The sequence below is a fragment of the Sander lucioperca genome, chromosome 14 (genome assembly GCF_008315115.2).
Source record: "Sander lucioperca isolate FBNREF2018 chromosome 14, SLUC_FBN_1.2, whole genome shotgun sequence".
In the NCBI taxonomy this organism is placed as follows: Eukaryota; Metazoa; Chordata; class Actinopteri; order Perciformes; family Percidae; genus Sander; species Sander lucioperca.
The window spans coordinates 16,872,237-16,890,941 of NC_050186.1; the positions used below are offsets into that span (position 1 = coordinate 16,872,237).

At 41.9% G+C, this 18,705-nt stretch overlaps 1 protein-coding gene across 9 annotated transcripts in view; it reads left to right on the forward strand.

Moving 5' to 3' along the window:
* Positions 1-18,705, forward strand: part of rbms3 (RNA binding motif, single stranded interacting protein) — a 306,928-nt gene that overhangs the window by 152,538 nt on the left and 135,685 nt on the right. For all 9 annotated transcript variants that reach the window (XM_035991632.1, XM_035991635.1, XM_035991640.1 and 6 more), the window contains one exon: positions 12,379-12,437. In XM_035991632.1, coding sequence (XP_035847525.1) covers positions 12,379-12,437 — 59 coding nt within the window. The remainder of the gene's footprint in view (positions 1-12,378; positions 12,438-18,705) is intronic.

The following is an 18,705-nucleotide window of genomic DNA, read 5'->3' on the forward strand; positions in this document are numbered from 1 at the left end:
ATACTAGATGTTCTGCAGAGAGATGTGTTTTTGTCCCATTAATGTACCATTTGTTGAAGTAGAGGAAATATGAATAGAGAGAGGGACCACTTAAGACCGGGTTACTTTTCCGTTCCAAATGTTTCCCACACATTTAGAGACGTCAAAGGTTTAAAAGTAAACATTTGCCAAACCCGCCAACAAAACACTGGGGAATCCCAGCACCTAAAAAAACATAATGAAATGTTGCCAAATAAAAGATAGAGGGCTAAAGCCAAAAAAGAAGCTTTTTGATTTATTGCTGCGCTTGCTTGCCAAACAATGTTTTGATATTTATACTGTTAATGCTTTTATAATTAAGACACCATTCTCCTTTAACAAAAGGAATAATTTTCATTAAAAAATACTTCTAGTAGTTTGAGTAACCAAGCCAGACAGCCTATAGCTTCGATCCAACAAACTCAAGTTTGTGGGGTCGACTTTGGACTCACTTTGCTAAAACGTGCCATAGTTTCATGCAGTTCCATGCTGGGATAAAGATGAAGGCCATTACTACCAACCTGTCAGCTCAGAGGTCATGAGATGAAGTCACTGATATAAACTCAGAGTTGGTGGACAGAACAGCTGCTCTGTTCTCTGCCAGGTGTCCATCAGGATAGTTTTGCCCTCCTTTGTTTATTCCTCCCACTGTATCTCTCTGTCATCATATTAATATGTCTGTCTATGTGTCTCTTTCTGAATTTCTGCCTTTTTTTCTTTTTCTTTGTACCTTCTTATTTTAGCCACCAACCTTCTTCTTATTTTGTCTGTCTCTAAAAATGTTTCTCATTTATGAATGCTTGGTATCCTGTGCTGCTCTTTCTGCATTTTGTCCTTCCCACAGATCCGAGATTGAGATTTAAAATTTTGAAAGTTGTTTAGTAAACAGTTAAAATGCATGCAGTAATTTCAGTTGGAGATTGGAAAATCTAGCAAGAGTTTCCCTGTTGTATGTCCCTGACTCTGCTGTCAGTTTAGCGTGTCCTTAGCTCTCATAGTGCAAAAACTTTTCGAAAATAAAAATATATACAGTATATTTGAAGCTTAAGGTTTCATTCATACAGATCTTTAGTAGTTGCATAGCAACTATGGCTGCTTTCGTACAACAAGATGATTCCTACTGATTCTCACATGCACTTAAGCGCACACACACACACACACACACACACACACACACACACACACACATATACATGTATACACACACACATATACATGTATACATAGTACAAATGCAAACTTAAAATGACCACAACATACTCTTCTTTTTCTTACTCACTCGATTGTGTTACCAACCTGAGTGTTTGTACGTGCTGTGTGCCTGAGATTTAGTATTTTTATTCATCATCCTCCTCTCCTATATTTTGCTCTTTCTTACATCCAGTTTCTTCTTTTTATCTTTGATATCAAAGTATAAAGAAGTCATGTTTCTTTTTTCCTCTGCTCTGTCCTCTCTGTGCATCTGCCACAGTGACACCTGTCTCTTGCATTAGCATCAAAGACTTAACAAAACACATCCTATAAAATTGTAGGTTATCTTCAGTGTTACCAGAATATGTGGGATTCTCACTATATGTGCAAATGCTGTTACTGACGATTGGAATAAACAAAAATACTTGTTCTACCTACTACTGGAAAACAGTGATGACTTGGCCATTCTTATTCCAAATCTAAAAACAAGAAAACACAAGCTATATTCTGTTATGTCAGCCGGACTCAAGCATTTTCTTCACACACTTGATGTCTTAAACGACAAGACTTTACTGGAGATTGGCTCAGCCTACAAATCTCTGTTTCATCAGCTGAAATTGGTGTAAAGGTTGTCACTACCTCAACTAATTGGTAGAAATCATATATTTAAATGCTGATCTGTGCTACAAGGCACTATAACCATTCCACCTTTTTCAAAAAAACAATGCACTTCTTAAGCCTATGAAACCTCTCTGGATAATATTTGCTGCACAGAGCAAATAGTACATCTGGATGGTGGGTGTCTGCTGCACCTGCTCCTACATGGGTAGAACCCTTAGTGCAGCACCTTTTCTTTTTCAGCTACAGTTTCTACATTCTGCTAATTATTTTGTGTAAAGGCCTACAAGAGGTGATACATTGAAGTTATTGTTCTCCATAGTGTGCCTACCCCTGCACAGGTGCACCAGAGGTGCTGAAAGGGCCTGAAGCAAATTTTCTGTCTTTTTACAGTTCAGTCTCACAGCTGAACAACTTAAAGCCTAACCCTCTCAGCATGGGTTTCATTATTTTTTCCTTATTTCTTCTGTTCTTTTTATTTCCTGAAAGAATGGTAACTCAAATGGTATGTATGCTATATTCAGTCCTTCATCTGCAGGCACAGATGTACAGTCAAATGCAGATATGGTACATTTGCGCACACACAGACACACATGTATATACAAAGACCTTCAAAGAGCACATATGGGAGAAAGTGGTCTTACATCCTAGTTCAGGTTTCATCTACCTACTGTTCAAGGCATTGCTGTGTTGTGTAATGACACACACACACACACACACACACACACACACACACACACACACACACACAAACAAACCTTTGGAAATTGTGTCCAAAGGGCTGGGAGCAAGGTCTCAGCTCAACACTTGGGTGGTCTATCCATCCTTTCCAGCGCTATGCTTTCCTGTGTACCAGGAACACCACAGTGATGTGTTGTGGTTATTGCCAGTACTCTCTCTCTCTCTCTCTCTCTCTCTCTCTTTCTCTCTCTCTCTCTCTCTCTCTCTCTCTCTCTCTCTCTGCCCACATACAGCCTCCTCACTTTCCCAGCTCTGATGATGGAAAGGAAATGCGCATGGATCGTTTCATCCAGCAATAGAGCGAGAAAAGATAGAAATGCAGCGCTGGGATGTGACTCGTGTGCATGCTGCTGCCCTCTTAAAAACGTAGCTGAGCTTTCGGCTCAGCTTCAATTTGATCGCATCTCAGTGCCCAGACAGCTGTCAAACGAATGACATGTTTTACATCCACCACAATTTGTACATTTTCATTAGCCTAAAATAGCTCATAAAGCCTCTATTTTTTATAGGCAGTTTCATTTCTGGCGTCTTCTTTTCTTTAGCGTTGATTCAATATTGCATCAGAATGATTGCCATGGGATTCCTATTAGGAGGGAGGAGGAAGAGAGGGACAAAGGAGTGAAATGAAGGATACAGAGCAGGAAAGAGAAATGGAGAAGATGGTAAAGAGACATTTAGAAAGAAAGAGAGAGGGAGAGAGAGCAAGCAAGAGAGAAAAGATTTGTGTGGATGAGGGAGGGCTGAGGGCCAGCGGAGTCAGAGATAAGAGGCTGCGAGAGTGATTGAAATAGGATTAGTGGAGACAGGCTCTGCATCCCCGGCCACAGCATCACAGTGTTAAACCTGTGCTTCACAGGGACTGCCTCTGTCACATCAAAGCCTCTCCAGGCCTGCCTGGCAGAGAGGCGAAGGAGCCACCAGCAGGGTCGTCCACAGCCACGCACGCACGCACACACACACACTCACACTCACACTCACACACTCACACTCACACACACACACACACACACACACACACACTCACACTCTCACACACACACACACACTCGCACACACACACACACACACACACACACATGAACAAGCAGATTACGTTCTCCATCCGTCTCCAATGTGCCTCCATTATGGGCAGGAAGCTGGCTCCTTCCACCTTGCCTTTTTCATCTCACTGCAGTGTCTTTGTGGTGTGCATTTGGACTGTGGAAAGGATGCATTGATGAGCCATATTTAACATTTAATGAGGCAAGCGGTGATGAGTTGGCATTGGAAAGCTACTGTCTCCTGCTTCCCCAGAGTCCAAACAAAGTTTTAATGAGAACTTTCCCCCAATTTGTGCCAAACGCACTGAGCTTTTTAACTGCTTCCCAGACTGAAAGCATACAAAATGTTTCGCTTAAAGGGATACTTTGCCGATATTCACCGAACTTTGCATAATAATAATAATGTTGGTAGTATGTGTACATGAACTATGTCAAAATTCCCTCCCCAAATTCCCAGATCTCCCTACTCACAGGCCAGCAGAAAAACATCCAGTTGACGTGTTTGATGGGAGAGCATTTATTGATCTGGTCCGGCGTAGTGCATTCTGGTAGTTGTAGGTTTTCTATCTTTTTTTTTTTTTGTTTGTGATCAATTTTTTTTATTGGCACCTTCAGACATACAAAACAAATTACACAACATGTGACCGGTAATAGCAGATGGTGCACAGAACAGATAAACAAGAACAGAAACCCTCTCCCACCCCCCACCCTCTGCAGTCTCGAGGAAAACAAAACAAACAAACAAACAAACAGAAATCACACCTTGCCTAGTCAATCTCCTCTAATTCTTGTGGGGTTGAGGTCATTAAGGGGCCATCCACACGGAGACGCTTTTTGATGCAAACGCACGTTTTGCATCGTTTGGGCCGATCGTCCAAACAAATCCTGTAAACGCGCTGCCTGAAAACGCACTTTTTTGAAACCTGGTCCCAGGGTGAAAAAATTCTTCCTTTTGGCTTCGTTTGGACGGCGAAGCTGCATACGTGCATATCGATGATGTCATCGCCACACCCCTCGACCTCTAACGTTATGTAGCTAACGTTAAACATCGCTAAAGTAGCTGACGCTCCAGCAGGGACGTAACGTTGGGGTTAGCTGTTTATAAAGTGGACGTAGACAACTTATCAACTAGCTAGCTAATCTGTCTGCTTATCAACTCCTTGAACGGATTATAGTAACTTTTAGCACGGCTTATTGTAGAAAGGCTACCGCAAGAAAAACGTGTAGATTATCAAAAAGACATTGGATCATTGATGTTTGTTTGACTGCCGATTTTGCGCGCTAACAGTAGCTCTGCTAGCTAGCGCGCTGCAATCATGTCCAATGGCAGACAGAATTGCAAAATAAAAAGCAATCCAACAGCACATTATACAATGTAAACAAAGACAAGTTTTGTTTTTGTGGCGGCCTTTATAAAATGAGCAATGAAAGTTATTATAGTCTGTCATGTTATGATCGGGAGTGACTGTAGACTATGCTCTTCTTCTCCGTTTTTGGTGAATTTCTGTAGCAGAAACAGCAGCACCTATAGGCCTGGAATATGAAGTAGCGTGTTGAGTCTTTTACAAATGGATCCGTTTGGACGCACATTTTTTTTGACACGGTTCCAGGGAAGATGGGGGGGAAAAAAATATCGTTTTGGTACGTGTGGACGTGGCCTTAGTCTGATATTTGTGCTGCTGCGATTTCCCATAGGTTGATAGTTGATGACTTGGCTTTGTTAATCCTTGCTGTAGAGAGCTTGACCATAACTATGTCCAGAAAATAAGCCAACTACTGTTTTATACAAAGTGAGGGGGGGGGGGGGGTAGCCAGTGCTGAACTGTCATTTTCTTGGTTGCAGTTGAGCTGGCTAGCCAAATTTTCAGGTGTAATTTAGAGTCGTCATTAAGTAACAAAACAATCAGGTCAGTAGGAATTTGACATCCTATCTCATCAAATATTATTGATGTTGTTTTATTCCAGAACTCATGCACCTGTTCACACTCCCAGACCATATGTAGGAAAGTTCCAGTTTGTTCAGGTTGACAGAACATGCAATAGGGAGTGGGAATGACTTTAGAGGCGTATCTCTTCTGAGGAGTCCAATATGTCCTATGACATATGTTGAAGTGGATCTGCTGGTGATTTGGGTTCTTGGAACAGTCTCCCAATTAATTGCGTTCCCCTCAGGGCTCAGTTCTCGCTCCCACTTCCCCACTATTGGGAGTTCTCCTCTGGATACTTGCATCAGTTTAGCATAAATCCTGGACACCAATCCTTTCACAGGAAAATCAACAACCCATTTAATGACTGGGTGCGCCTCAAGACTATTTCCCCATGGTACTCCATAATATTTTAGGGCTGATCTTAAGCAAAGATAAAAGTAAAAGGATGTCCTGGGGACGTCAAAACTAGCTTTCAGATCTTCAAAACTCAACAAACCCTTTTCATTGAATAGCTTGTCTAAAGTATAAATACCTCTGTCACTCCACTGCTTACAAGCAAAGGGTTTGTTACCAGACATTAAGTGTGCATTGTGCCATATTGGGGTATTCAAATACCACTTATTGGTGTACCGTAGTTGCTCCTCCACCTGTTTAAATTTGGTCAATGTGTTGGTGATAATAGGGCCACGGGTCAGCATACACTTTTTTGGACTCACCCCTGCAAAGGCAAGGTCTTGCAGTCTTAGACTTCCAGTGAGGTTTTGCTCTATTTTTCTCCATGGAACTGTAGATGAGGGGTCCATCCACACTCAGAGGGCGTGTAGCTGAAAGGCTCTGTGATACATTTTAAGGTTGGGGAGGGCCAAGCCTCCCGTGTTTGTGGTATATTGCAGGGTAGAGTATTTTAGTCTAGGTTGTTTATTATTCCAAATATACTGCCGAATTAAAGTAGCAAGTTTCTTCCAGAAATGTATTGGTGGGGGTAAGGGGATCATTGTACTTAAGAAATTCACACGAGGAACTATGTTAATTTTAACATAAGCAATCCTGGACTGCAGTGATGCCAGCAGCGCAGACCAGTTGGCCAGATCCCTTTGAACCTTACTTAATATAGTTTCATAGTTGTCCTGGACAACTCGCTGTAGCGATGCGTGTATGATGATGCCCAAATATGTAATTTTGCTTTGGGTTGGTATTGTAACACTAATGGCTGATTACATGCCTGTTGTTCAATAAACGATTCGATTTATTCCAGTTAATTTTATAGCCGGAGATTGAGCCAAATTTGTTGAAGATCTTGGAACAAATTTTTGGAATAGAGTCCTCAAGATCAGAGATGTACAACAAAATGTCATCTGCAAATAATGATATTGAGCTGCTATTGGATTTAATATGGACATTACAGATTTTATTTTGCCTTATGGGTTAACGGTTCAAGAAAGATGGCAAACAGCGATGGGAAATGGCTGAGAATGCAAGCCATTGGTTGAGACTATGGCTGTGGGATTCACATATAAAGTACGCACCATGTCAATGAATTTGGCCCCCAAACCACGTCTCTACGTTCTTCCAACTTCGCAATCCTCCCTTTTTCTCTTCAAATTGACCGCAAAGGAAGATGTGAAATCTCTAATAAATCCTTTAGTTGCTTGCCAAATGAATGCCGGGTCTGAAACTGAGTCAGTATTGATTGATATAAACTCAGCCAGTTTGGCTCTAAACTCTGCATCAAAAGCTGTGTTCTGGAGAAGGGAGTTTGCCACCTTCTAGATCTATCTCCTAACATATCACAGTGGAATGTGGTTATCAGCGCATTGTGATCAGACAGAATTGCTGGTTCTTTTGCTATCGTGTGGAACATTGCCTTAAGCTCACTAGAATACAGAATGTAATCAATGCGGGAGTGGGTGTGGTGGCGTGCAGAAAAAAAGGTGTAATCCTTGCTAGTGGATTGTGCATCCTCCATACATCTGTAAGATGGTGGGATTCCATAACTGCTCTAAACATGTCTGATGTGTGTTTTTGGGCCTTTGTGTGGTTTGTGAATATTCATTGGGAGAGAGCAATTCATTGGTTAGATGCGGGAAAAAGCTTATGTCATATGTAGACGGTGCATATACCGAAATAAAGGCTATTTTCCTACTCCTTATTGTGGTGCATATACAAGATATCCTGCCTGATAAATCTTTACTACTTTTATCTACGGCGAGTGCGCATTTCCGCGACAGTAACACAATGGAGCTCTTGGTTTTGGTGTCGTCACTAGATGAAGCAGCAATCTTGTAGTATTTATTTTGTAGGCGATTTACATCTCTTTTACGTAAATGTGACTCTTGTATAAGCGCTACATCTATATTCTTTCTTCTTAAGTAGTCCAGGTATTTAGCTTGTTTGATCGGTCTGTTTAGCCCCCTGATGTTAACTAAAAGGATTGAAAGTTCAGCCATCTTCAAAATATTAGGGCTGCAACTAACGGTTATTTTAATAATCAAGTAATCTGTCGATTATTTTTTCGATTAATCGATGAATCGGATAAAAATTCAAAAAAGCATTAATTTACATCAACTCAATACATACATACATACATACTTGTTGTTTTAGTTAATAGTTGTGTAAAGGTAAGTAACCCAAAGAGCAGATACAGACAAGACACACACACACACACACACACACACACACACGTTCACTTGAAGCTTATTCATTAAATTATTACCATCATTGTAGTAAGTGCAAGTTAAGTTCACAGCTTAAGATGACCAAGTGCTATAAAAGAACTTTAAAATGAAATTAAAAAGTACAACACACACAAATATATTTGTCAACAATAACTGATATGGGACAAAGCACAGAATATATACATGACAATGGATTGAAAAATGAATGGGCCAAAAAAGGCGAGTGAATAAAAACTTATTAAGTCTTTAGTCTTGCTTTACTACTGTTATTAACGAGCTAACGCTAGCTTGTCATGCTTGTCAAGCTGGATAACGAGTAAATACCACACCAGCACCAGAAGAGAGACGTTACGTTCCTCACTTCAAAACGGAACAAACGTAGGATTCTGTAGTGATTTTACCCTGCTGTTGAACTCCCTTCTTCCACATCAAGGACTCCAACATGTTTACGTTTTAGGTGCTGAATCATCACCGTGGTGCGCCCGTGCCATGCCATGTCGCTTTTGCTTATCTTGCTATTAACACGTTTTCGATTTATGTAGTGTGAAATGTTCCCACACCTTGGATGACTTAGGTCGTACTGATTTCTCTGCCTCCGCCATGTGTTTCAGAACAACGTTACGGGTCTCTCCGGTCTCTCTCCGTATTTCCTCTACCCCCGCTCTGCTCTTTTTTTTTTTCTTTTGCTCTGCGCCGCTCCGCACGGCACTCAACTCAATTGCTTTTGTCTCCGCGACTGAGACACAACGAATCGATAATAAAATTCTTTGCCAACTTTTTTAATAATCGAATTTTATCGATTTTATCGTCCTACAAAATATACACGCATACATGTCTCGTGTACCCTACTGGAATTCATTGATACATTTGTTCAATGTAAATAAACTGTTAGATCTAAGCAAAGTGTGGTAAAAACATAAAAAATAAAATAAATCCCCTAACCCGCCACTGGCTCCAGCACCAGACGAGAAGTCCCCCACGCGGGCGTCCCGCCGTCCTCCGGCTCCACCGCCGGCACTAGGTCCAGCCGCGGAGCGGCCCGTGTGGACATTGCGTCGTCCTCATTATCCAACTCCCGACAGAAAACGTCCGCATCCTTGGCTGTAGTGAAGGTTAGCACTCTCCCTCTGTGTTTCACTCTTAGGGTGGCCGGATAAATAAGGAAGTTTGAGACGCCTTTAGCATGTAGCTTACGCTGTGCTCCTATAAATCCTTGGCGCCGCTGGACAGTGAGTGCGCTGTAATCAGGCTTAAAGCATAGTGTTGCTTTGGAATCACGAATTGGGCCTTTCTGCTGTATCGCCCCCTGAAGGATTGCTTGACCTGAAAATCAGAGTATGTGTCGTTGTACCCTTGCCGTAGATTCTGTGTGCTCTGTCAATTTCGGTGATAGCCCTGTTCTGTAAGGAGGGGATCCACACCGGTAACTGATTTTGCAGGAACCCAACTGTGTCATCCTTTTCGCTGCTCTCTCTTAGTCCAATGATGCGTACATTGTTGCGTCGGGATCTGTCTTCCATTTCGGCTAGCTTATACTCAAATTTCTTCTGGTCATCAACACAGGCACTCACCATATTTCTCATCTGCCTGTTCTCTCCCTGCGTCTTGTCCATTTGTTGCACCAGATCACGTACCGTAGCTCCCTGCCTCTCAAGCTCCGTTCTGATGTGTTGCAGCGAGGTATCAATTCCTGCTAACGCATCCTTCGCTGCGGACCACTGATTCAAGCATATCTCGTTGTCCCTCCAAGACCCTGGCTATAACGTTTTCCATGTTTAGGTCCGCGCTAGCATTAGTATCCTTGTTAGCTGCCGCCATGCTAGCATACTTCTGTGTCTGAGTAGACGACAACAAAACCTGCTTTTTTGCGCCTGCAGGCATTTTACTGAGTCACTGTGGCAACAAATAAAATGATTCACGTTGAAGAAGAAGGAATAGACCTGGTTTTTCAATGAAAATACCAAGGTGGGTGAGGAGCCTTAGCCTTGAGCGACCATTGCGATCGTTGGTCACGTGACCTCCTCAGGTTTTCTATCTTTTGAGTGAAAGGGAATATCACAGCTTCTCTTCTTGTCATGCAGCACCAATTTAAAAAATGATGCGCCATTCTACTACATAGACAGCCCCTCTTTCTAGCGGTAAAATACTTCTTTAAGTACCAAAGCAGGCGGTGTGCAAATAAACTGATACGCCTACAGGAACATACTAGCTACCTTAGTGGCTTGCATGTAGAGCTGGACAGCAAATCAATATAATATCGATGGAGAGTGACTTCCATTATATGCATTCAACCAAATAAGCCAAGCTACAAAGAGTCACATGTAAGTGCAATTGCAAGTGCAAGTTTCTTTTTTTCTTTTTCTTTAAAGCTAATGTGCTGTCAGAAGAGATGTGTTTTTAGCCTTTGGCAGAAGATGTGTAGACTTTAAGCTGTCCTGATGTCAATCGGGAGCTTGTTCAGTTAAAAGAAGTGGTTGACATATTCACATTACTACTCATTTTTTAGTGTTTCCTATTGCTATATATTGATAGTTTTTTACTTTAAAATATATATTTTTTTGAGTTTGTCATTATTGCCCAGTGCTAATTTGCAAGTTCTTGCTCACAAGTTCCTAGTTTGTTTCTCAACAAACACTAAAATACAGCAGTTTCTAACCAAGCTCTGCATGTTCTCTAATCAAATGAGCACTCACTGTTCCATGTTCATCTTGTGTACTTAAGTTTGAGAGTGTCTCAATGTGATCAAACATTGCACGCTAGTCCTGTTCTGTTGCAGTAGATTATGGATCCCTATAGCTAAAATGGCCTGTTTATCTGCTGACGAGAGACAATCCACTGATTGGTGAGTGCTGTCTCTGTGTGTGCATATTTGTATGTGTGTGTGCCGTGTGTGTATACTTACGTGGTATCTGTATTTGTGTGTATGAGCTGGTATTTTTCCTCTCGGAGCTCATCAGTTCATATCCACCACCCACCCCACCGCAGCATGCAGTAAATAGAGTCTCCGCCACTCGTTGAGAAATGGCACAATTATCCCCTGCTGGTGAAATATGGGCCGGGATGCACCACTGCTTCTTCCCTACAGAATGTGTGTGTGTGTGTGTGTGTGTGTGTGTGTGTGTGTGTGTGTGTGTGTGCGCGTTTGCGTGTGTGTGCATCGCAAATGTCTTTCCTCTGCTCACTCATTGTGTTGTGCGTTTAACACACAGGGAATTGTTCTCACATATGTATTTATACACCAACATGTATGCATCACAAACACAAGTGTAATTGTATAAGCAAGGTCTTAGCTGCTCACACATACACAAATACATGCAGTATATGCACACATGCAGATTGGCACACACACACACACACACACATACTGTACTTACAGTGCTACAGTTCTTCTTGCCCTGCCTGCACACAATGCAGAATGTTGCCATTTTAGCTGAGACAAGCAGATGTAATAACTTACTGTCACTCAGTCAGTAAGGTCAATCTTTCAATTCCAAAAAAATCATAGCAACCCACTGTGGTGCATGCAGAGCTGTGGAATAAACAAATGTAGTACCTTTCAGTTTTGCAGGGAACCACCGAACTGATGCCAGATAGACTATATCCTAAATGTCATGCTTGCTTTTGTTTTATTTATAAAAATTGCAAAAATGCGAGTAGACATTAATAATTGGTTCAGTCTTTCAGTGCTAATTTATAGCCAAAACATATTGGGTTATCAGAAGTATCTCCACTCTGTTTCAAACCAGATTATTATGGAATAAAATAAAAAGTATTATTATCTTACTCAGCTTTTTGTCCATGGTGTAGTTTTGAAATGTAATATGTTGTACTGTATACTAATAAAACAACTCAACTTTAAAGATCATTCACTGTGCTTGTATGCTTTTAGACCTTTTGAAAATGTTCAGTGACTTGCTCAAATGTCAAAGGGCTGCACATTCATTTTAAGTCAGCCTTAAACATAATGTAATTAACCTCAAGTGATTTCTCTTTCCACTGACTTTTGATGTTTGTGTGACTTTGCAAATGCTAGTTGGAACTACATGGCAGCAAGGATGGAAAATTAGATATCTACTTTAACCATGGGATGGCAATCTTAGTGAACTGCCCTGCCAGTCAAAGGTCTGTAGGTAGAAGACACTAAATTTGATTTCTCTGTCTTTACAGGTATGGAAAAATAGTGTCAACCAAGGCCATTCTGGATAAGAACACCAACCAGTGCAAAGGTAAGTCATTACTTTGTCTGTCTTGTACACCCACCTTGTTTTAGTGCACCAGCTATCTATCTAAAGACTATGTCTTGTCACGGGGAACAGCAATCCAAGCCGTAAATTTAGACATCAGCCGAGGAAGCCGTGCGCTATAAATCAGTGATTTAGCAAGCAGCTGGCTTAGCACTGCAGGAAGGCTTCGGGTAAACAACCTGCTCTTAGATGTCACTGCCCTGCTTCAGAGAATAAGCAGGCAAGCAGCCACTGTCTCAGCCCCTCCCCGTCTCCTCTTCAATTTCCTGTTTTGTAATATGGAAGACAATCTTTTGGTGTGTTTCTGTGAAAAGTCCATTAGGGCCTGCACAGCAAATGGTGCACACATGCAGCGATAAGATTATTGGCTCATCTTAAAGTTGTTTCTTGAGCACACATACCACACACATTTACATGCTTGAACATACGCACATACTCGACCAATTAGAGGGCTGACAAGGTAGCTGGGATTAGATTGACTATCATTGTCACATTCACATTCGTGGGGTATTGGCTCTTTCCTTACGTCAGCCAACTGCCTTGCATGGCTGTAAATACATTTCACACGATTTAGTTTCTTTTGTGCAATCATTTGATAATGAAGACCAGCTTCATCTTCAGTGAAGAAAGAGTAAAAGAGGTAGGGAGAGAACGGAGCGATATAGATAAGAAAAAGAAAAAAAAAAGATTAGTGTGCTACTTGCCCCAAGGTGTCTGGCAGCACTGTTTAAGAGCTATTGAAGTTCCATCAATACTTTTAATTGCTTTTTGTGGTTTCCCGGGCTCTGAAGTGTGGCCTTTCAAGGTGAAGCTGCCTTCTTAACCCTGCTTCTCACCTGAGTTTATCCTGCCGGGCAAGCTCTGGGTCAAAAATGGGTCAAAATGTTGAGGAAAATAACCTCTGCCTTTTAAGAGGAGAGAAAAAAAGGGTTGATTATCTTGACAGGTCCTTTTTTGTGAGACTGGATGCATGTTAGCAGGAAGGATGTATCTACAGGTCACAGGACATAGCACAGGCTGGATTAAAGAGGAGAAAGACAGAGTTGAGGGAGGTAAAGCTGGGAAAAGGGAAAAAACTACATGTGAGGTAAACCTCTTTCAATTTCTGTGATGGAAGAAATACACTGGGCTCCATCACAAGTTATACCTCTCTGTGTCCAGCTGACCTGAGTTATGCACAGCAGAAGAAAAACGTCAGCTCAGCTTAGCACTGTGTTGTGTGGGAGACAATGTTTCCCATAAGTCACCCTTCTGGAATGCAGTGCTGCTGAGATGCCAAAAACCAAAAGTAAGCAGACGTATTTTATGAGTGGAAAGGAGTCCCGCTCTGCACCCAGTGAGAGAGAAGGAGATAGACGGAGGGAAGATGTCTACAAAGAGGACGTAAGAGTGTGAGGAGAAGGACTGAGTAACCTTGAAGAGGAAATTACAGTTTGGTGTTTGATAGACAAGTTGAGGAGAAGATACACAGCACAAAAACATATTTTCAGTTGCTACAACTCAACATTATATAACTTCCCCTACGTATCTCGCTATCTCCTTAGAGGTGAGCAGTTATCAAAGCATAAACAAGCCAAGCAGGTGTATTGAAGCCTGATGAGCCGGCGTGCGTCTGCGCTCCCGGTAACAAAGTGAAATCGACACATCACCCTGATCTAGTCATGCATTGTTTCCAGTCATCTGACCCCCAGACCCTGACGGCTTATCACTGCTGTGCCACCATCACTCAGCGAGCATCCCTCTCCTCCAGTCTCTTCTCCTGCTCCACCTCCTCTCCTCCCCCTGTGTTATTTGTGTTTAGTTCAGCTCAGTGAGCGCACTGCCAAAAACAACGTGAGAAAAATGGGATAGAGAAGAGGTCAGGACCAGTCATCTCTACGAGAGAGAGAGAGAGAGAGAGAGAAAGGAAAACAAAGAGGGGGACATATCTCATACTCGCTGACTAACTTCTGTACTCTGCCTTTTCATTTTTCCTCCCCTTCAGTTTTTGATTGAAAAACGTTGGGTATAGTTTGACTTTATATATATCCTAAAATCTGCTCCCAAATATATGATATTTTTTTCATAATACGGTGTAATTATACTGTATTGGTACAATATATCCTTTATTATGATTACGGGCAGGGTATGATTTATTTTGCCAATAAAGTAGATCAAAATTCACAAAAATGTAATGCAAGTACAGAAAAGACATAGAGAGAGTAAGCCTCCATTAGGGTTTGTTCATATTGACATGAGCACTGCATTAAAAAACGCAGCCCCCTCATTCATTTCAATACATCCTAACCCTAACCCGATACAGCAAATGGCTCTGGCAAAACAATGCAGGGTTTCCCAGCAAAAAAGTTGAAACTGGCTGATCTTTTCCCACAATGCAATATGATGTCATCTGGCAAAATGCTTCGTTGGCCAATCAGATATGCACAAGCAAACATTGTTGATAGATTACTTTTTAATATCGATGGTGTATGACCAAGCGATCACCTTTGTAATAATTTTCCAGATTTGTCCCATTATTATAAACCTGAATGTTTTGGCATCTGATACACTTTCAAATTTGATAGCTTATATCAGCAAAATGGCAATCCATGATTTGTTGCATTGTAATCTGATGAAATACATAATTTTATAAAAAAAACTTAAACATTGAAATTGCAGCAAGGATTTATCTGGAGAATATGTAATTAAATACAATGAAAATTACTGCACGGAGCACAGGCTTGTAGATTTCCTCGAGGTTTTTTTAAACAAATGGATTGTTGACGTTTTTCGACATCTAGATCCCATATAGAGTAAGCGTTGTTCGATTACTATATTTCAACATCTACCATGTTCAGCATGGAGGTTTTCCAGGATCTCGTGGATGATCTCCTTATTGGCAAAAGCTGTACAAAAGCGGCTGGATCCCTTACATAAACTAAAGCATTAGTGCACAGGTTTACAAGTTAGATGCCACCGCAGCTTGTTTACTTGAGCCTACAACCCCAATTATTATACAGCTACTGTAGGGATGCCTATTATATGTTCATGTACATACACTCTCTACCTATATACTAGATGTAGAATTTCACTTTTCATTAATACTTAAATGTCAAATGTTGCTGACTGCCTTTCTATTGCAGAAGTTTTTTATTTGTTGTGTGGATAAAACACCTATAAAAAAGATAATTAAAAGAATGAAATTGAATATGAGAGAGATGATGGGAAGATGGATCGTTGATGGTATGTGAAATGGAATAGTGAGCATGGAAGTGTAGGCTGTTGTGGAAAAGCAGAAACACAGTGATGACGCTTTCTGTACTTATATGTCAGATGTTAGGGAAATGTGTATTTTGATGTGCATGCAAGCATAAACCAACACAGCTATATCTCCTACGTGCAAACATGAACACACATTGTTGCCCCATCACCATACATCTATCCATACATTCGCTCTCAGCGGACGAGTGTGTGCAAGTGCTGCAAAGCCCTGTTTGAAGTACCACATCACAAAAACTACACACCAAGACCATGTAATACCCCTCTCCCACGCACTCAAACACAAAGGGCACACTCACACACACACAAAGACTAATCATACCCCCGCACACTCTCCCCATCCATCTGCCTTAGGTGTGTTAGGCTCTTGCAGCAGCAGTGGCCATGCAACAGATCTATCCATCCTCTTCGTAACATCACAGCATGTGTGCTGCCTGCCTGTCTGCCTTTTCTGGCTGCTCTCCTCCACCACCGCACCACGCAGGCCTTTCAATGAGCCTCTCTAGCTTCCCAACGCTGACTCACTCCCTCACTCCCTACCTTACTCTGACACACACATACAGGCTTCTAGACACACACACACACACACACACACACACACACACACACACACACACACACACACACACTTGCAAGGGTATACAATAGTCGCATACAAATAGTGCTTGCCAATAAATACACACACACATGCTTTGGATCTAGCCCAGTTCAGAGAGAAATGGTAAGAAAAAGTTGTAAAAGGGCTTTAGGGCTGTCAATCGCTTTGGGTAAGAGGAGGCATTCAGCTCTTCATCTCTCTCATGCTCCTCCGCACTCTTACAACGCTTCTCCTTCCCTTTTTGTCTCTGTTTTTCTCTCTCAATCTCATACACTGTCTGTCTATATATCCATCTTTGCACTTTTACATTTACTGTAGAAATCCAGCAGAGATTTGGGGTTTGCATCACAGGCGGAGTTGGGGATTGAGAATGGCAGAGGGAGAAAGAAAAGGAATAGATTGCGGGAACCCAAAACCACTCATTTGCCATCCATGCCCACAAGGGCCTCTTAAAAGGCAGCGGCGGCATTTGAAATAAAGCAGGGCTGACCAAATGGAGACATTTTATTTTTTCTGCCAGAGCCCCGAGGCAGAGGAAATGACCTCAGCCCTTTAAAGGACCTCCGTTTCCTCCTCCGTCGCTGGGAGATAAGGCTGCATCGGGATTCACCGGCCTCACTGGCGCTCTGCCGCGACGGACTACCGCACTGACTGGTGGGAGATAGATGAGATGAGAAGATAGTCTCTTGTGGCTGTGTGTTCGGCAGTTTGTTGTTGTTCATTGCTTTGCCCTGTAACTTGCCATCCATTTGTATGAGGATGTTAAAAACTCACAAGGGCATTACATAAACTCGCATCTTGAAAGAATTACTGTCGCCTTTACTCTATTATGTGGGTGACTTGATGTAAAACAGGCTAACTTCCTATTTTGTCCCAACAAATTCAAATCATGTGTAAAGTATCCAAACATTTGATTGTAAAGATTAAAGCAACATATATGTTTGATTGAATACCCATCTGAAAATGAGTTATAATGAATCTGCAGCAGAATGTTCTTGCATACTGTTCCTAAAATGTGGACACGCTGAACTCCTTTTAAATATTGAATCCATTTTGCCTAGCTAGGCTGCATATGCAGCCTCCGTATGGTGCAATTTAAAAGCCTGTCAGAAGGTTGACCATTACAATCTGAAGCATCCAATGCCCTTACCACAGGATCAGTCTAATGGAGAAATATAGGCAATGTTACATTCTATAAAAACAGATTTATTGCTGCATCAGTGCCTGCGTGGAGTATTGCATGACTCCAAGCATAAGGGCTATTGATGAATGAGGTGACACTCTCCAAAAAGGTCTGTTTTTCATTGTCATGTGCATGTGTATCTGTGTATTTGGGTTGGGCTGGGAAAGAAAGGGGGGAGCGGGGGGCAGAAAAGGCAGAGAGTGCTTTTTGCATCCGTTATTGGTTTCTCATTAGAGGGCTGAGATATAAACATTTGTCTATGTTGTACATGGTGCCGGCGCAATTAAGGATTCTCTTTGCCGCCCCCTCTGCCCTTTGAAAGTGAATTATGTGCAGATGAGAATCTCGACTGAAATGTGGCCAACAACGGACCTTTTCCAAATGCCTCAGTTCTCTAAAAGCCATTCCAGAAAGAGGCGAGGTCGGCTGGAGGAGTGAGGGAGAGAACGCGTTTGCCGTTTCCTACTTGCATTGCGTATTAATGACTCTAATTAGCAATAGCTGAGGGATAATCACATTGATTTGGACAGATTCAGCATGCAGAACCTCATTGGATAACACCCGGAGCCTTTGTTAGCATAAACAACCCCCCCCCCCAACACCCCCCACCCACCTTTCAAACCACATGCACACACAAACAAATTATTTTTTCTCTCCCGTATTCCCCCCTCGCCTCCCCTGCCCCCCTCAATCTCCATTCCGTAATTCTCCATGCAGTAAGTTACAAGTTGGCTCCTTACCAAGTAGGCATCTGATTGGCCAAGTTTGTCGTAAATAGAAGCAGCCAGGCCATCAGCGCTGCATTCCTTGAGCTCTGACCTTTTGTACCCCCTCCACTTCCTGTGCTGTTTTTGCATGCAATGTGTGTGTGTGTGTGTGTGTGTGTGTGTTTTAATGATTGTGTGTGTGTGCGCTGGAGGTCTTGGTGAGGTGAAACCCAGGGGCCACAGAATTTCATCAAAATGGATCAAGGTTTCCCAACAGCATTTAGCACACAGATTAATTGCTAATTTGGGGGATTTGTTCATTTCTTGAGAGTTATTGTTGACTGTCTGTCTTCTGGATCCAAACAAAGACAGAAAGATCTGTAATAAACTTCAACAAAGTAAAAACAGACTCTTTGGAATATCTGTTGCAGATGTTTGTCACCACAGTGGCTTTCTTCTCTAGTCATTGGTTAAATCCATTTTAAAACACATCCCAGAGCTCCC